At 45.8% G+C, this 16,230-nt stretch overlaps 1 protein-coding gene across 3 annotated transcripts in view; it reads right to left on the reverse strand.

Moving 5' to 3' along the window:
• Positions 1–16,230, reverse strand: part of PLXNA4 (plexin A4) — a 457,179-nt gene that overhangs the window by 248,358 nt on the left and 192,591 nt on the right. Inside the window, exon 4 of one of the 3 annotated variants that reach the window (XM_055284056.2) lies at positions 13,329–15,584. The exons of the other annotated variants lie outside the window; for them this stretch is intronic. Coding sequence (XP_055140031.1) covers positions 15,477–15,584 — 108 coding nt within the window. The 3' untranslated portion in view covers positions 13,329–15,476. Of the gene's footprint in view, positions 1–13,328; positions 15,585–16,230 lie in introns of those variants that run through there. 3 annotated transcript variants of the gene reach the window in all.

Consider the following 16,230-nt stretch of genomic DNA (forward strand, 5'->3'; position numbering starts at 1 on the left):
GTGATTTTGATTCCTAATCTGTCCATTACGGCCCCCTAAGAAGTAGGTATAAAAAGATGGTACGGGGCCGGGCGCAGTGGCTCCTGCCTGTAATCTCAGCACTTTGGGAGGCTGAGGCGGGTGGATCACAAGGTCAGGAGATCGAGACCATCCTGGTTAACACGGTGAAACCCCTTCTCTACTAAAAATACAAAAAATTAGCCAGGCATGGTGGCAGGTGACTGCAGTCCCAGCTACTCGGGAGGCTGAGGCAGGAGGATGGCATGAACCCGGGAGGCAGAGCTTGCAGTGAGCCAAGAGATTGCACCACTGCACTCCAGTCTGGGCGACAGAGCAACACTCCGTCTCAAAAAAAAAAAAAAAAAAAAAAAAAAATGGTATGTACTGTGGCCCCTGACAGCAAGTTTGAGCTCCCTTGCAAGGAGAACTCCAGCATTTAATGCGGAAGAGGCAAGAGTCAACTTGGGTGTTCTTCCTTCCCAGTCTTAGCTCTGAGTGTAGAAAATCCAGGTACATTCCTCTCGAAATGCTGTTCTGGTAGGTGGATGCAGAGAGGCTGCCCATCACCGTGCTATCACAGATGCCGCCCTGGCATGAGATGCGAGGGACGTAGAGGCAGCCAGCTGGGGATGGGATTACTGGGAAGCCCACAGGCCTCGAAAGCCAGAGGCGCCATTGTTTCTTGACTTGGATGTGGCCTCTCAAATGCTGGAGGATGTCCAGCCCACAGCCTTTGGTGATGCTCTCCTGGCCTTATTTAGAATTCTTAATGCTGGCAAACAACTTTTATAAAATTATCCATTTGTATTTGGATGCATACATAAAAATATCCTTCATCTGTATTTGGTTAATAAAACTAGCCTTGCTTTGCCTGTATTTAGCAGTGCCAGCTCTCCTGGACTCTGTGTGTGTGCCTGTGTATGCGCGTGTGTGTTTCACCTATTTCTATTCCAATCATATCACTAATAAATGTTTATGTACAACAAACTCATGCAGAGGAGCAGTGAGCAGATTCTTTTCCTGCATTCTGTTGACTCCTTCTTATCGCCTCTTTCCCCGCCCTGCTCCAGCCCCTAGATATTGATGGGTGTGACTGAGCTAGGCCATCCTCTGACATTAGGCAAAACTGTGTTCCTGTGTGGGCATACCACGTCCCAGGAGTCGACGACTCACTTTTGCCCTGAGGGTCCCCAGTGAGGATGCATGTATGCCTATGGCAGGCAGGAAGAGCTGATGCCTGGTTGGCATGAGCACCTGAACCAGTGTCGGCCACATGTGGATGGCCATGCTGGTGGGCAGAGGCAGAGGTGGGGGGGGCACAAGAAGAGTGGAAAGGAGATCCCAGAGAAGGAGCACGTGGAGTGGGGAAGGCACACTTCCAGGTTAGGGCTGGTCTGCAGACGCACGTGCCCTGTGGTGGAGAGGGAAATGGGGGTGGGGAGTAACACATGTGAAGGTGGAAATCATGAACCAGGTTTTAAGTCCTTTGGCTCCATGTTATGTATACAGAAGGCACAGAGAAAAGAATATGGGAAGTTAAGACTGGGCTGTTTGGGTGGGCAAGGAAGGAGCTTACCAAAAACTGTCCCAGGAGACCCTCTAAGATGGCCCAAGACCCTCAAAGAAAGTGGCCCACCATCTTCAGCTACCTCTTCTCTACCTTTCGGGATCTTACAGCTAGCTATTCCTGTATCTCCCTAATCTCAAATCACTTCTTGTGAGAGTTTCCTGCCAATGATGTCAGTATCTTTTAGATGTAGCAGCGTATTTCTGGACACAGTTCCCTGAATAAAGCCTTGGGATAGAAAAATTAATCCTCCCCCTAGGAGTTCATAAAACTGGGGCACCAAGGGGACTGATGGCTAAAACCAAAGTCGCAGTGAGCCTGGAAGGGAAGCAGCCACTCAGGAGGGAGCCTTAAACTCGGGTGGGGATGGAGACAGTGGCCAAAGATGTTCACAGACGTCCTTGAAAGGGATAAATTAAAGAGAAGGCATCAAGGACAGTAACTCCTTTATCAAGGCCCATGGCTGGGCCTCTCTGATCTGCCCCTGCCTCCTGACATACACATACACACACACACACACACACACACACACACACACACACACACACTCAGTCTGGACCACACCCAGCCACTGAAGAGTGCTTTAATCCATGAAAACACACTGAGAAATAACCCCCCCACCCCCCCCAAAACACACACACTCAGTCTGGACCACACCCAGCCACTGAAGAGTGTTTTAATCCATGAAAACACACTGAGAAATAACTCTGGGGAAAATTGATTGGAAAGGTAAGCCTGATGTGAAAAACTGCAATCATGCATCCAAAGCCAAAAAGACATGATCTTTTGATTATCTGTGCCACTACTCTGATTAATGATTGTTGGCCATCGCCTCTAGATTGACACCTGCATTATTTTTGTCCCAGCCTGGCTTATCTCCTATCAATCAACGCATCACCCACACTCCCACCAGCTGTACTGAAGGTGGTCAGGCACATGAGAATGCTTTGGGAAAGATTTATATCATGTGACATGTCATGTGGCACTACATTAGGGCTGCAGGACCAGGTATTGAGCAAAGGTATCACCCCTTCTAGCAATGAGCTTCAATTTTCCAATCCAAAAGAAGCAGAAACAAATGGCTAAAACCAAGTCAGAGATGATAACCTTGAGTGGCTCTGCTGTTTTGATGTTTAAATTTTCCCAGAATAAAGTGTATAGCATTCAGTATCACCACACGGATCACACATGTGGCGTGGCCTGGGCCCTGTTTACTCAAGCAGTTTCTTCTTCATTGAAGGAGTCCCTCCTCTTCCCTTAGGACAGTCCTCTGAAGGAGGTCAGGTAGATCCATGCAGATCCTTCCTCCCAGTGGCATCAGCTTAGCTACTGCACCACAGCCTTCAGGCAGGAGTGGAGGCCCCTACACCAAGCAATGTGTCCTCTCTATCTTCATTATCTCCAAGGTCAGATGTTACTCACCCTCTCCCACACCTCACACAGTGGAAACCAGCATGATGCATTAGAGAGATGAAGCCTTTTAGAATCAAACCCACAAAGGTTCAATTCTCCAGCACCTAGTAGTGTCTGACATAAAATAAGTACCGCATAAATATCAATACAAGAAATTCTGGCTCTGTCACTCACCAACAGTATAATTTTGTGCAACATCTGAAAGCCTCAACTTTCTCACCTATAAATAGGGAAAGTTGAGAGGCTTAAAGAAGATAATCTTTGTCTGTGGGTTCAGGAGAGGACCTGGCGTGGAGAGCATGGAAGTGCCTTGAAAATTGGCATTTCTCCAGCATTTATTAAGAAAACCATAAAATAATTTAATGCTATGCCAACTATATAATGCCAAACATTTATTACTTACTATGTGCCAGGCACTTTTCTGAGGGCTTACCATCCATTATCCCTTTTAATCTTCAAAATACTATGTCGTTGGTAAATATCATTATTCCCATTTTGCACAGGCACTAATTCCAAGCTTTGAGATGGACAGGGCATGATGTGGTCAGGCAGTAGAAGTAATGATAAAACCAGTAGAGCAGGCAAGACAAGCCCTGGCTGCCCATGAGTCTCTAGCTGAACTTCATTGCTAAGTTCACCTTTAGCCCCAGCAACCAGGGATGCCAAGTACACCTTTCCCCAGAGGACTCAGTCTTGCAATGTTCTCTCCAAGGTCTGGAGAAGTCAAGAGGAAGGGAAGGAAAGGGAGAGGCTTCCAGGCCTTAGTGCCTCATGCCCTAGGATTCTACAATTGGTGCCAGACCTCCATAGTTCTGGATGTGCATAGGGTTAGTGAAACCAGCAGAGTGGCAGCTGGAAAGGTTAGATTTTGTGTGTCTGGCCATCAGCTCCTCCTGGACCAAGGGCTATAGATGTACACATTTTTCTGGCTTGTCTTATTTTCTGGAAATCCAGATCCCATCAATGCTCTAAAGCTGGGGAGTCTACTGAAGTCACCATGTTCAAACTTTAAAACAAATACACTCTAAACCCCTGGGCCTTCATTGGGGGGAAACAGCTCTGGGATGGTTTGGCTACTAATTTTTGGCTTTTTAGCAGTGGCTTTAAATAATGAGGTGCCCATGGAAATGCAGGGGTGGAGGAGGAGCAATACAGTGACAAAAAAAGAGAGGAATCTGAGAAAATAGGAAACTTTCATGGGAGATAAGAAATCTTAACGCCCTTATTAGGTTTTCTGTTCTATCAGGGAGGTCTCCTGGCTTTAATAAAATCTCATTTTCCCTTTAAACTCTCCCATGTGGTAGGGCCTTGTATTTAATAGGGATATAAGAGAGGATTCCAACCTGAGGCTCAGGTGGCCAGGGGCTCCTCACCCTCCAGTCCAGCAGCTGGGATTGATTGCAGAGCTGCCAGTCCAGCAACACATAAGTTGCCGCACATCAGAGAGTAATCATGAGCCATTTGATGCTGACCTGGGCCAAGTGAAGATGGCAGCTTGGCTCCCGTTCATTCCTGTTTGGACAGAGAAGCTCATCCTGGTCTTTATTAAAAGTGGACCAAAGGAGTAAGTGATGAGTCACAATATGTGATTGATTAGGGGCATCTGCATTTGAAAGCCTCCGTGGCCTTCATCCATGCCTAACTCCTTAAGGTTCCCATTAGCACCGGGAGATTGTGTTCATTAGGAGCCGCTGATGTTGATAAATTCATCTCTCCTGTCACATGCAATTCTATCCAGGGTCTGGCTCTCAGTTCTGAGGGGCTGATCCACCTTGCCTTAATACCACACGACAGGCTCCTTCACAAAACAAGCAGGGTGTCAAAGGCTAGCTGCTGGGAGATGCCAGGCCTACACCAGCAAAGGCTGGAGGGAAGGTAAGGGTGAGCAGCTGGTAATTAGAAGCTACTGGTGGGTATCAGAATGCATCCACCAGATGTCTGCAGAGAGGAACACACCCAGAGTATCTGTGGGTCCCAGGAGCTGGTGTAGATTCTGGGCTATTCTTTCACGATTGCCAAAGAGTCACCACTTGTTGAACCCTCGAATCCTAACAACAGTTTCTAGCTCTACCAAACTCCTGTTTTGCCAGCTTTGCCCCCAAAACAAACAGAAAAGTCATGACTAGCAAAATGAATCAGTGTGAGGTACTTGCACTAACAGAGAGCATATGATTTTTATCTAGCAATTTCACTATCAACTCCAACAAACGCACTCTTAAAGCCAGAAAAGCATTCCAGCTTTCTGCAGGGAAAATGTATGTGAGGGGTAAGCCACCCAGAGTCAGTTACAACTACCCTGTCTGCTGTGGGACAAGCTCTCTGTGTGTTCTTTTCAAGGTGTCAGAGAGAGGTCTGATGGACAACGTGCACAAGTCTGTGTGTGAGAAGACCAAGAAAGGCAAGGCTGTCCCCACCCTCCACATTCTCATCCTGGATACCCCAAGCTCATGTTAGTAGGGCCTCTGAAGCTGATGTCCCCATTTCATCTGCGTGCCTTTTTCCAAGACAGACACTTTAGCTGGGATTTTGAGTCCTACTAGTAGAGGCTTGGGCAGGGCCAGAGTAGGAAAGAAACCTGGTGGGGCAGAGGCTGGTCGGGCTTTCCAAGCCCACATGGCCAGTGCTTACACATCTTCCATGTCATCTTGGTCCTTCCCCTTAACTCCACCCCACCCAGCCCTCAAAAGGATTTGGGACAATATCATTCAATTCACACAAACATCTTCCTTAGGATCCAGAAACCCGGTTGTCCTCCAAGAGGTAGAAAAGGCTCAAGAATAATGCCACATGGACTGGGCTCCCCAGCCCCAGTTCCACTCATCAAAAGCAAATACCATATGCATGTTCTGTGTGTGGCACTGAAGACCCAAAGACAAACTGTTGATGTTCCTGCCCTAAAGGGTCTCATGCAGAACTCAGTAAGAAAGACAGGCAGTTGATTAAATAACCACAGCACAGTGTGATCCATGCCAACATGGACATGCTAGAGGACCCAGTAGCAGTCCAGGAAAGGGAGTGATTCTGTCTACTTGGGGAAGAGGAGGACAGGAAGGACAGATCAAAAAAGGCTTACTGGAACAGGTGACATGTGATCTGAGAAAGAGCTCCTAGAGCAGTCAGAACGGTGGGGAAGACACTGTAGGCAGAGCAACATGTGTTCAGTCAGCAGGGTGGGAAACAGCATGGCATGTGGGGCAACAAAGCACAAGTGGGGACTGCCAGCATGAAGAACTAAGTGAGGGAGAGCTTATGTGGAATTTAGAAAGGAAAAAGGCAAATAGGAGCCAAGGAGAGCAAGGAGCAATATTTCCTTCCACCCCAGCCAGTCCCTTATGTGAACAGAAAAGAGCAGACAGTAGAGTTTGAGTCCCAATGCCACTGGCATGACCTTAGACCAATGCCTTCACCTCAGGGGTCTCAGCTTCCCCATCTGCAAATTTGGAACAGCCCCACCTGTAGCATCTGCCCCATAGTGTTGTTGTGAGAACCAAATTTTGATAAGGTTCTTGAAGTATTGCTACTCTGAAGACTGTGGAGAGCTTTAGCGATGTGAAAAGTTCTCATCAATCATCACCAGGGATCCCAGCATTGGCCCAGGGACTGTACCAACTTTGCCGAAAGTCCTTGGAGTTCACATGCTAATAGGAAAGCCTCTATTGCTCCACAGGGCAAAGGACCCCCAGCCGAGGATACAGGGAAGGGACGAAGAAATCCGTGTCTCTGCTGCTGCTCCATGGCGGAGCAAGATGCTGGGGTCCCTGTGCCCACTGCATCCCAATTAAGTATCTGTTTCTCCTCATTTACACTTGGCTCAGCTCTCCAAATACCTTCCTTTAAAGGATTTTTTTTTAAAGGGCCTTCAAACCCAGCAACTATAAACAGTGACGTTAGGCAAGGCACTTTCAGCAAGAAGCAACCATAAGGAAATAAAATTGCTGCTGTTAAATCTCCACTCCCAGGAAGCGATTTGCTCAGCAATAACCATTTCTCAGGAGCCCTGATCAATCACTGTTTGGGCAGGAGAGAAGGCCCCCCCAGGCCTCCTGATTTCTCCGCCCTGCAGTGGAGGCAGCGCCCACCACCTTTAATTTCATCCAGCAGGCCCTGATGGTGGCTTTGGCTTGGATTTGGAACCAGAAGAAATTGTCCCTGTGACTGTCCTAGAAAGGACACGAGGTGGTCATCACTCCTGCCTGGCCCCACCTGTACTCAGTCCTCCTTGATCCTCTCTGTCTTCCCAGGTCAACCTTTGGTGCCAGGCAGGGTTAATCCTCTCTCTGCTTTTAGCAGGAGGAGCCAAATCCCACCTATGGCAATGTTTGCTTATAGAGAAACTTATCTTCCTGCATTGCTCTCTCTTCATCAAACATGAACGCCAGCAAAAACTCCTTTCCCAGGCTCATGAAATGTGTAAAAACAAAGTACAGAAAAAGAAATCCTACACTAGATTCCCCAGATGTTTTCTATGAGGCAATTGGATCTCTCTTTCTCTCTGCTAGAAAAGGCTATTTAGGAAAAGCCAGAGAATATGAGATGCTTATGTTATGAAATATCAGCCCAGCAGCCTTGTTTACTGGGACCCAGTTGGAAAAAACCCAGATTCCCAAATAAATAAGTTCTCTCCTTTTCCTAGAAAAAATTGCTTTAAATGATTTCAATCCTAAAGATCATTTTTCCAAGCCAAATGACCTTTGCCTCCTTTTTATAGCCTCCCCTAAAATGGCCTGTACAGAATGTGTTTCCCTGATAAGCCCAGAGCTTTTCCACACACGGTCTTCTACAAACTCAAAAGGAAAAGAAAACAAAAGAGAGAGAGCTGGAAGGATCAACTCCCCTGTTCCCCTGTGCAGGTAGGAAAACTGAGGTGCAAGATGTGACATCGTCTCCCATCTCTGTGGTACCCACACATCTGATTGGGCAGCACAGAAGATGGGGTACCACAGCCTCCCCTTCTATGACATCCCTCATGGGTCCACAGGAGCCCCCTCACCCCCTTGCTGCTTGGAGAGACCATTTGATTTCCTTGTGGCCTCAGTGGCCACCAGCACCAACTCAGTAGATAGGTTCTGCTGCCTACTTGCAAATCACTTTGCTCTCCAGAAGATATCTGTGAGCAGGAAGGTATGGCCGGGGGTAACGACTGAAATGCAGAGACCTGGGGCTGAGGAGAGAAAAGAGCCAGGATGGATGGCAGGGGAGAGTGCTGTTTCTCACAGCACAGCCTGGCACAAGAGAAAAGAACAGAAACACACACCCACGTTCTACTGGAGGCCACGAGCTGAAACTGTGGTATGGGAGAGGCAATGGATGGAGCTTTCAGGAGCAATCCTCCAACTTCTGCTGACATAGCACTGTTCCCCCAAATATTGGGAGTGAGGGTAGGAAGAGTGCCCTAGAGGTTCCATCACCCACCTCACCCGACCATCACACGCTCCTGGTGAAACATCTATGCTATTCCCCAATTATCTTGTTTCTGTGAGAAACACATGTTATTCTCAAGAGTCATGACGGTACCTGGAAGGGAGCACTAGCTGTGGCAGCTTGGTGTTTCATGGTGCAGAGGTGATTGTTGCTCTGTGGGCCAGAGGTCTAGTGTTCTCAAGTCATGGAAATAGTGATTCCTCCCATTGAAAACTTAAGACGTGCTTTAGAGAAAAGAGTAGGAATATTTAACTCAGAGCTCCAGCTTCTCACCACCCCTGGCACATGGCTGGCACATGGTATGTCCTGGGTGATTATTTCTTGAGTCATTGGTTGATGCCAAAGTTCTCTACTAGGCAACAATCTCTAGAGATTAGAAATGCCTAAAGCAGGCTGTGTCCTGGGTTGTCCCCTCTCCCCTAGCATGTCATAGTTCTGAGGACTGTGCCCATCCCTGAGGTGTTCTTATGAGCTCCTTATTCCATAAAAACTACCAGACATTCCAAGCAGTTTCATGGATAGCAGCCATGGCAGATGATTAACTTCCTCCTGTCATTTCACCTGGGTCTGCGATCTCTCCTGTGCAAAATGAGGTTCAAAGAAAGAGAATGAGAATGATAATGATTATTGAAAAGTCCCTCCCACCTCTGATATTCTTTGAGCTGCTAAGATTTGAAATTTCACTCAATGGTATCAGGAGGTTCTGCTAGTTGAGATTTAGTCTACTTTAAACCAGTGACAGCCAAGACAATTCTGAAATGGGCATTAGATCTTTTTTTTTTTTTGAAATGGAGTCTCACTCTTTGTTGCCCAGGCTGGAATGCAATGGCACAATCTTGGCTCACTACAACCTCTGCCTCCCGGGCTCAAGCATTCTCCTGCCTCAGCCTCCTGAGTAGCTGGGATTATAGGTGCACACCACCACACCCAGCTAATTTTTGTATTTTTTGTGGAGATGGGGTTTCACCATGTTGGCCAGGCTGTTCTCGAACTCCTGACTTCAGGTGATCTGCCCACCTCAGCCTCCCAAAGTGCTGGGATTACAGGCATGGGCAACCACACTCGGCCAGATCTTATATTTATAACAGATGCCATAACATTGGGTACAAAATTCCCCATGATCGGAGATATTCAAGTGGAGGCAGGACAAGTGGCTGGGTTGTTGTGTGTGGGCAAGGGTGGGTGTATACTATGAGAGTGGGTACATTAGCATCCAAAGGGTGATTACACCAGGCAGTGTCTCATGTCCCTCCTCATGTGGGAGTCTACCATGCAAGGGAGAACCAGGACTAGGTTGATATGACCTGGCTTTTACAAAACCCCTGGAGGAGGGAAAGAAATGGAGGCAGTATGTCAAAGCCTTGTCTGAGAAGCATTCCTTTCTCCAAAGCATCTGAGGCTCTGTCTTACAGATCCCCATGGACCTTGCATACCTCCATGGAAGCCTTTGCGCTCTGTATTGTGATCTATTTACAAATACCTCCCTCCTCAGACTGTGGGCTACTTAAGAACAGGGCTGTGCTTCTACTCTTTGATATATAATGTACTCTGAGCAACCAGCATAGTGGCAAGAGCATCATCAACATCAGTCAAATGTTGAAGGAAAAAGTAAAAGAATGAATGAAGAAATAATCTCGTTCAAGGTTGCAAACCACCAGGGAAGAGCCAATCTTAAAACCCAGGATTCCAGAATTTCACACTATAGCTCTTCATACTCACTCTGCAAATTTCAAAAACAATGAAAGATAACATCCAAACTATTACCCTTTTTGGTGTACACACTGTCTCTAGATTTCAAGGTTTTTGCAGTAGGGACCAGTTATTTAATTCTTGTCTGGCCTTTACTAGTCAAAGGTATGTTCTTGGGCTTCACATGTTCTTGGACTTGCCACCACCGTCACCCCTCACCGCCCCTGTACCTCATAATATAACAGTGGCTTAATATAACAGAGGCAGGGCTCACCACATTTTATAACGGTGTTGGCTTATTTATGGCTTGAGAATTGCTCGAGATGCTGAAACTGGCCCCATATGGGATTCCAGGAGTAGAAGCAGCCCCTCCCCTTGGGGCTTCCGGGAACTACAGATAACTTTTTTAATGAATCAAAATACCAAAGAACTAACCCTCCCAACAGTTGTTATTCATTGCTCAAATCCCTGTAGAGAGCAGCCTGTGGAATTTGCAGCATTGTGATCATGTGCAAAGGGCAGCGCCAGGCCCTGGTGGTGATAACAAGGAGGCATATTTATGCAACACTTCTCCCCCAGGGAGACTGTTTTTCCTCCACTGCAATACTGTGGCCCTCTTGGCTCACCCTGCCTGGTCCCTGACATGGCTGTGGAAACAGATGGGTGGAATCAGAGAACCTGCCCAGACAGAAGGACCAAGGCACCGAGGGAGAAGATAATATAATGTAGCCCTTTATCTCCTAGTGTGTTCCTAAAGTATGGATGATTGCCATTCTCAAAGAATTTTATAATCCTGATTTAAAGAAACTTGCCAACATTCCAGGAACCCAGAAAACAGACAGCAGTCCTCCACGGAGAGGCAGAAAAAGAGACAGGACAGATTTAAAGTATCAGGAGCAGGGCCTCACGGGACTGAGTTCAGATTGTGCTTGGCAAAGTCAAAACAGATGATGCTTTAGAGCAGTAGTTTCCAAACCCTATCACCCAAAGAACTTGCTAAAGCACCGATTGCTGGTCCCCAACTCAGAGCACCTGCCTCAGTAACTCTGGGTCTATGTCTATCAAATTCTCAGGTGATACTGGTCCAAGAGCCATGCCTTAGGGGGAAATGGCATTAATGCCAACTCCAGTAAATTAGGCAAGATACCAGGAAGAACTTCCCACTGCCAAGGTTAAACATGAGAATAAGATCAGGTTACTAAGGACAGTTGTGGAAATCTCCTGAGCTAGAGACTCACGTTTCTGAAACGGATCTGAATGTGTTCTGCTTAGCTACAAGGTAACTTTATCTACCATGGACTATAATCAGTTTAAATACAAGATTATGGGGCATCTCCAAGATTCTAAGCACTCTGCTGGGCACTGTTACTGGCAATAGGTAGCACTCGCAAATTGAGGACTGGTTGGTTTGGTTGTATCCTTGTTATAGATGGGGAAACTGAGGCTCAGAGATTCCTGCAAGGTCTCACAGCTGGCATGAGGCAGAGACAGGACTCAAACTCACATCTCCAGTCTGATCTTGTCCCTTCTAGATATGAGGTAGGGAGCAGAGTTGCATAGAACAATATTTGCCTAAATTGTACACTTGAGATAGTGTCCTACAAGATATAAGATAAAAAAGAAGTGATTCAAAATGTCAAATGGCCAAATAAGTTTGAAGAAAACAAATGCAACTGAAGAATCTACTGGACTTCTCAGGTGTTTTAATAAACTTAAGTGTGTAGTGAATCTCCAAGAGGAGGCTATGTAGTATTTCTCAAATTTGACCAGATAATCTTTTATTTAAAAACATCTATTTAAATTTCAAGCGACATTCCAGTTGCAAGGAACACGGGCTGGAAACATCTGGCATGGATGTTAATAAGGCAAAGAATTTACACCCCTAGCCCGTGTTCTACTTCACATACGCTCACATATTTGGGATGAATGCGGAGCGGATATCTGGTGTGATTCAAATTAGATTGGAACAGAGGACTTTCCAAGATACTGCACCATTTGCCCAGGGCTGAGGCTTTAATGAGAGCACCAGGAGCCCTGAGCAGGGTCCAGACACAGCCAGGTGCCACAGGGCCTGGTGGGCATCCCCTGCAGCCCACAATCCCTCTAGGGCAGGAGCCAGAGGCGTCTGGTCGTCATCTGTGCACCCCCGCAGGCTTCCTGACGTGAGAGACGATTCCCACCAGAACTGTTAGTCATTCCAGTTTCTCTCAATCAATTATTCACACTCCTGTTTGCTTGCTTTGAGAGAGAGGAGGAGGGAAAAAAACACAGAAGAAGCCACAGGGCATGATAAAATACAAGGGAGAGGGGAGAAAAGAAAGCTGGGAGACTTTTCTGGGCTGGGTATAGGGTAGACCACTAGATGTGCTTTCTAATAGGTCACCTGCATTTGTCCTCTTGGACAAAGCACACAGGCTGAGGAGGTCTCCTTCTTTCTCTGAAGCCCAGAGAAGAGGAAGCGGGAAGAGGGTTAAGAGCACAGCCGATTGCAGGAGTCAGAAAGACGGATTCCAGGCTCCAGCATGAGCCCTTCATGGTTGTTTGCCTTGCCTGCTTGGATAATATTTGACCAGCTGAGGGGTGCAGTGTAGACACAAGAATCACAGCCCCTGCTGCTGCTGGCTTCAGGCTCTCATGCAGCCTACTTGAGTCTCAATTTCTTCCTTGGTAAAATGAGGATGGCTGTTCAAGCTCATTGGGAGGGATTCAAGTGAAAACCAAATATGAGGTCCCTGTGGCAGGGACCTCAAACCTCCACAAGTCTTTCACCCTAAGCATGCACAGTCAATTTTAGTGAAAAGATCAAGATTTTTACATTGTCATGTGTGGCATTTTGCAAATGGAGATTGCTACATCATCAGCTCATTAATAACAGAGAGTATTGGCACTGGCATGGTCTGCAATAATTGTTACCACTATCAAAATGATCAGCAATGATACGCTGTCCTTTGTATTCAAAGACAATGCTACTAACACAGTATAACAAGTGCTTATTTTGCATTGCACAATTATATATTGTCTGAGCTACCAATCTATTTGAGAGAGTATTTGCAGTATGTATATGTGAGTGCATATATATGTGTGGGTGTGCATGTGTATATTTATATATACATATATAAACACACACAAGTATATGCATACACAAATATAGTTATATATTATGTTCATGAACTTTTTTGCGTGTCTACGTCTTAGTATCATATCCTTAAATAGGAATACAAGTTCTTATGGGCAACAATTTTCCTTTGTACTTCTTCTGTATCATCTTTAGTTCAAAGCAGGGTGCATCCTTTGTAAGAAACCCTTAATACATTCCTGTTGGCAGTCAGGTTTATCCCAGCAGTGGGGAAAGGCTCATATTGATCCCTCCATCCATGCTCCCTCTCTCTGAAGCCCACTCATGGCACGTGTTGTGAGATGGCCAAGCCACCAAGCAAACCATACAACCCACTTGAAAAAAGACCCCCTCACTGCTGAGTTAATTAGCTGGCTGGCTGCACACACCGGGATTGGACATGGATATTTCAAAGCGTCTTCACCCTCAGACTTAAATGCTACCTAAAGCATTCCCTGGGATTCTATTTTTTTATTTTTTCCAATGTAAAAGTAATAAATGGTCATTAAAGAAAATTAAGAAAAAAATGTAAATAAATAGAAAACAATAAATAAACCACACCTCGCCCCATTTTCCAAGCACAACTACTATTAGCATTTTGGTGGTTCTCTTTCCAGTTTTTATTTTATTCGTTGTATCCTGCTTTCTAATTGTCTCCTGCTTTTTCACTGAATGTTATCACACAAGAATCAGTCACAAGATTGGCCTTTATAAACGAAGTTTTCATTGACTACATAAATATACAAATCTACCTAACCATTCTCCTATAAATGAGTGTATATATCAATTCCAAATTTTGATAGACTAAATAAATGCTGAAATGTGTATCTTGGTGATTATTACCCTTGGAACAAATTAGAATTGATTCTTTAAAAAATTGTCACTAGTTCAAGGGATTTGACTATTTTCAAGTTTCTTCCTAAATATTTACACGTTGTTTTGCAGGAGTGTTGGACCAGTTAGAATTCCCAACAGCCATGCTTCAATGCACACAGAGCCAGTTTCACGTGGAACTCCTGGGACTCATTTCTGAACAACTGTTTATAATGCTTTTCGACTCTTTCAGAGTCCCTGCTTTACCCATCCCTATGCAGGTGCACATGGCCTGTTACAAATCTCTGCCTCCAGAATATGGACAGTGAGACAGAGAGGGGATGCCTGCTGTCACTAAATCTCCAGCTTTGGGACTCACTTCCAGAGCAAGCACACAGATGAAGGTTCTCAAGACCCCTCCTGATTCATTCCCTCCCACAGGCCAGGAACCTGTGGCACACCCTAAAGAGAATTACACTGTTGTGCATCCTCCAGGAACTACACGAGGTTTAGTGTGGTGGTTCTTAGCAACAGAACAAATCTACAGCACTTTCATTTGTTTTCAAGTAACCAGATTAGCACCAGTCTCTAATTTTACATCTTGCCTTCATACACTCTTGACTACGCTTTATTTCCCAGTAAGCTAGTAGAAATGATGGGAGCACGTGACACCAACTGTTCCCACTTCCTTAGCCACTCACCTCCTCCTCCCCACCAGCTTTATGGGGGAATTATGGAATTGTGCTGGATAGTGGCCATGCAGGAGACACTGCTCATGCTTGGCTGTAACCATAGTCTTAAGGAAAGGAGACTGGACAACATCAATTAACTTTTTTTGGGTGCTCTCCTGAACCAGATGCCAACAGAGCTTTTGCACATATAATCAGCTCAGCAGGCACTGCTGGCTTCCTTTTCTCTTTCCCGCAGAGGCTGGGATGGTTCTGAGCACTGAGTTAATTACATGATGCTGCAGTAAGGTGGGCTCCATCCTCTCTGCCTTGTGTATGCACACACACCTTTAAACACAGATGAGCATACACACACACACACACACACACACACTGGCCAGGTGACTTGGCTGCAGAAGTGGACAGATGAGTATGAGGTTATCCTATCATATATCATGTCCGAGAGATAACTATATTCCGATGGGAGAATCAGTTAGTTTCACTGACATTTACAAGTGATAACACTGCAACAGTCAAACATGCCTACACTCCATTGTTCAAAAGTACCCATGGGATGCTTGGGGCAGAGAAAATAGACCAACTACCTAGCCAAGCTAAGCAGAGACACATTCTCCAAAGTCTTTTTTACCTAAGGACTTGGGGTGGCAGGACGTGAGCTATGATATATGGCTGGGTTCACAGGGAGGTAGATGTGTCTCATCTGTTTCCATTTTCCAGTATACAAGGCTGACAACACACTAAATAAGCCTACACAGCTCTGAAGTTTTTCTCAGTTTGATGAACAGCTGGAGAACAGAAGTTCCAGAGTCACGGTTGCTCTGTGGGATCGGGGTCCCATCTGTAGCTCAAGGGTAGGGCAGAGGCTGGTACCAGACATCTGGACAAGATGAAACCTTAGCAGACTTGGACCATGGTGCACAAGATGTGCCCATAAGCCTCGTTATTCTCCTTCTCCTTTCTGTTTACAGTAAATATGTATTACAGTTCTGTAATACAGTAAATATATACTGAAATACAGTAAATATGTATTACAAAATGTATTAAGAGCCTCAATGTCTATGGAGCAGAACTAATGAGGCCACAGTTAGAGTCCAAATCCTGGGTCAACCAAACAACTTTACTTTTGTTCCCTGGCCATGGATGTTACACCCCGCCTCAGGCACCTGACTCAGCAAGCTGAATGGTGGCACGTGTCTTAGACAGCAAGAGAATGATCAGGACAGGATGCCTCGCCTATATCCCTGAAAGAACAACCTCAAAGCCCCACTTTACCAAGTATCAGTTTTTATCCAAAGGTGAGCGTGCACGCACACACGCATGTACACACACACACACATTCTCAGTGACAAGTCCTCCTGTGGCCAACTTTGCCCCTCACTAATAATTTGCGCAAATTAAAAGATAAAGCCGCTTAGGGTCATTCAATAAATCATAAGCACAAATTAAAATCTATCCACTCAATTAAATCTGAACTTAGCTGGAATCACATCGTTTTTGAACACTGAAGTGGCTAATTTCCAAAG

The sequence above is a fragment of the Symphalangus syndactylus genome, chromosome 6, assembly GCF_028878055.3.
Source record: "Symphalangus syndactylus isolate Jambi chromosome 6, NHGRI_mSymSyn1-v2.1_pri, whole genome shotgun sequence".
Taxonomy (NCBI): Eukaryota; Metazoa; Chordata; class Mammalia; order Primates; family Hylobatidae; genus Symphalangus; species Symphalangus syndactylus.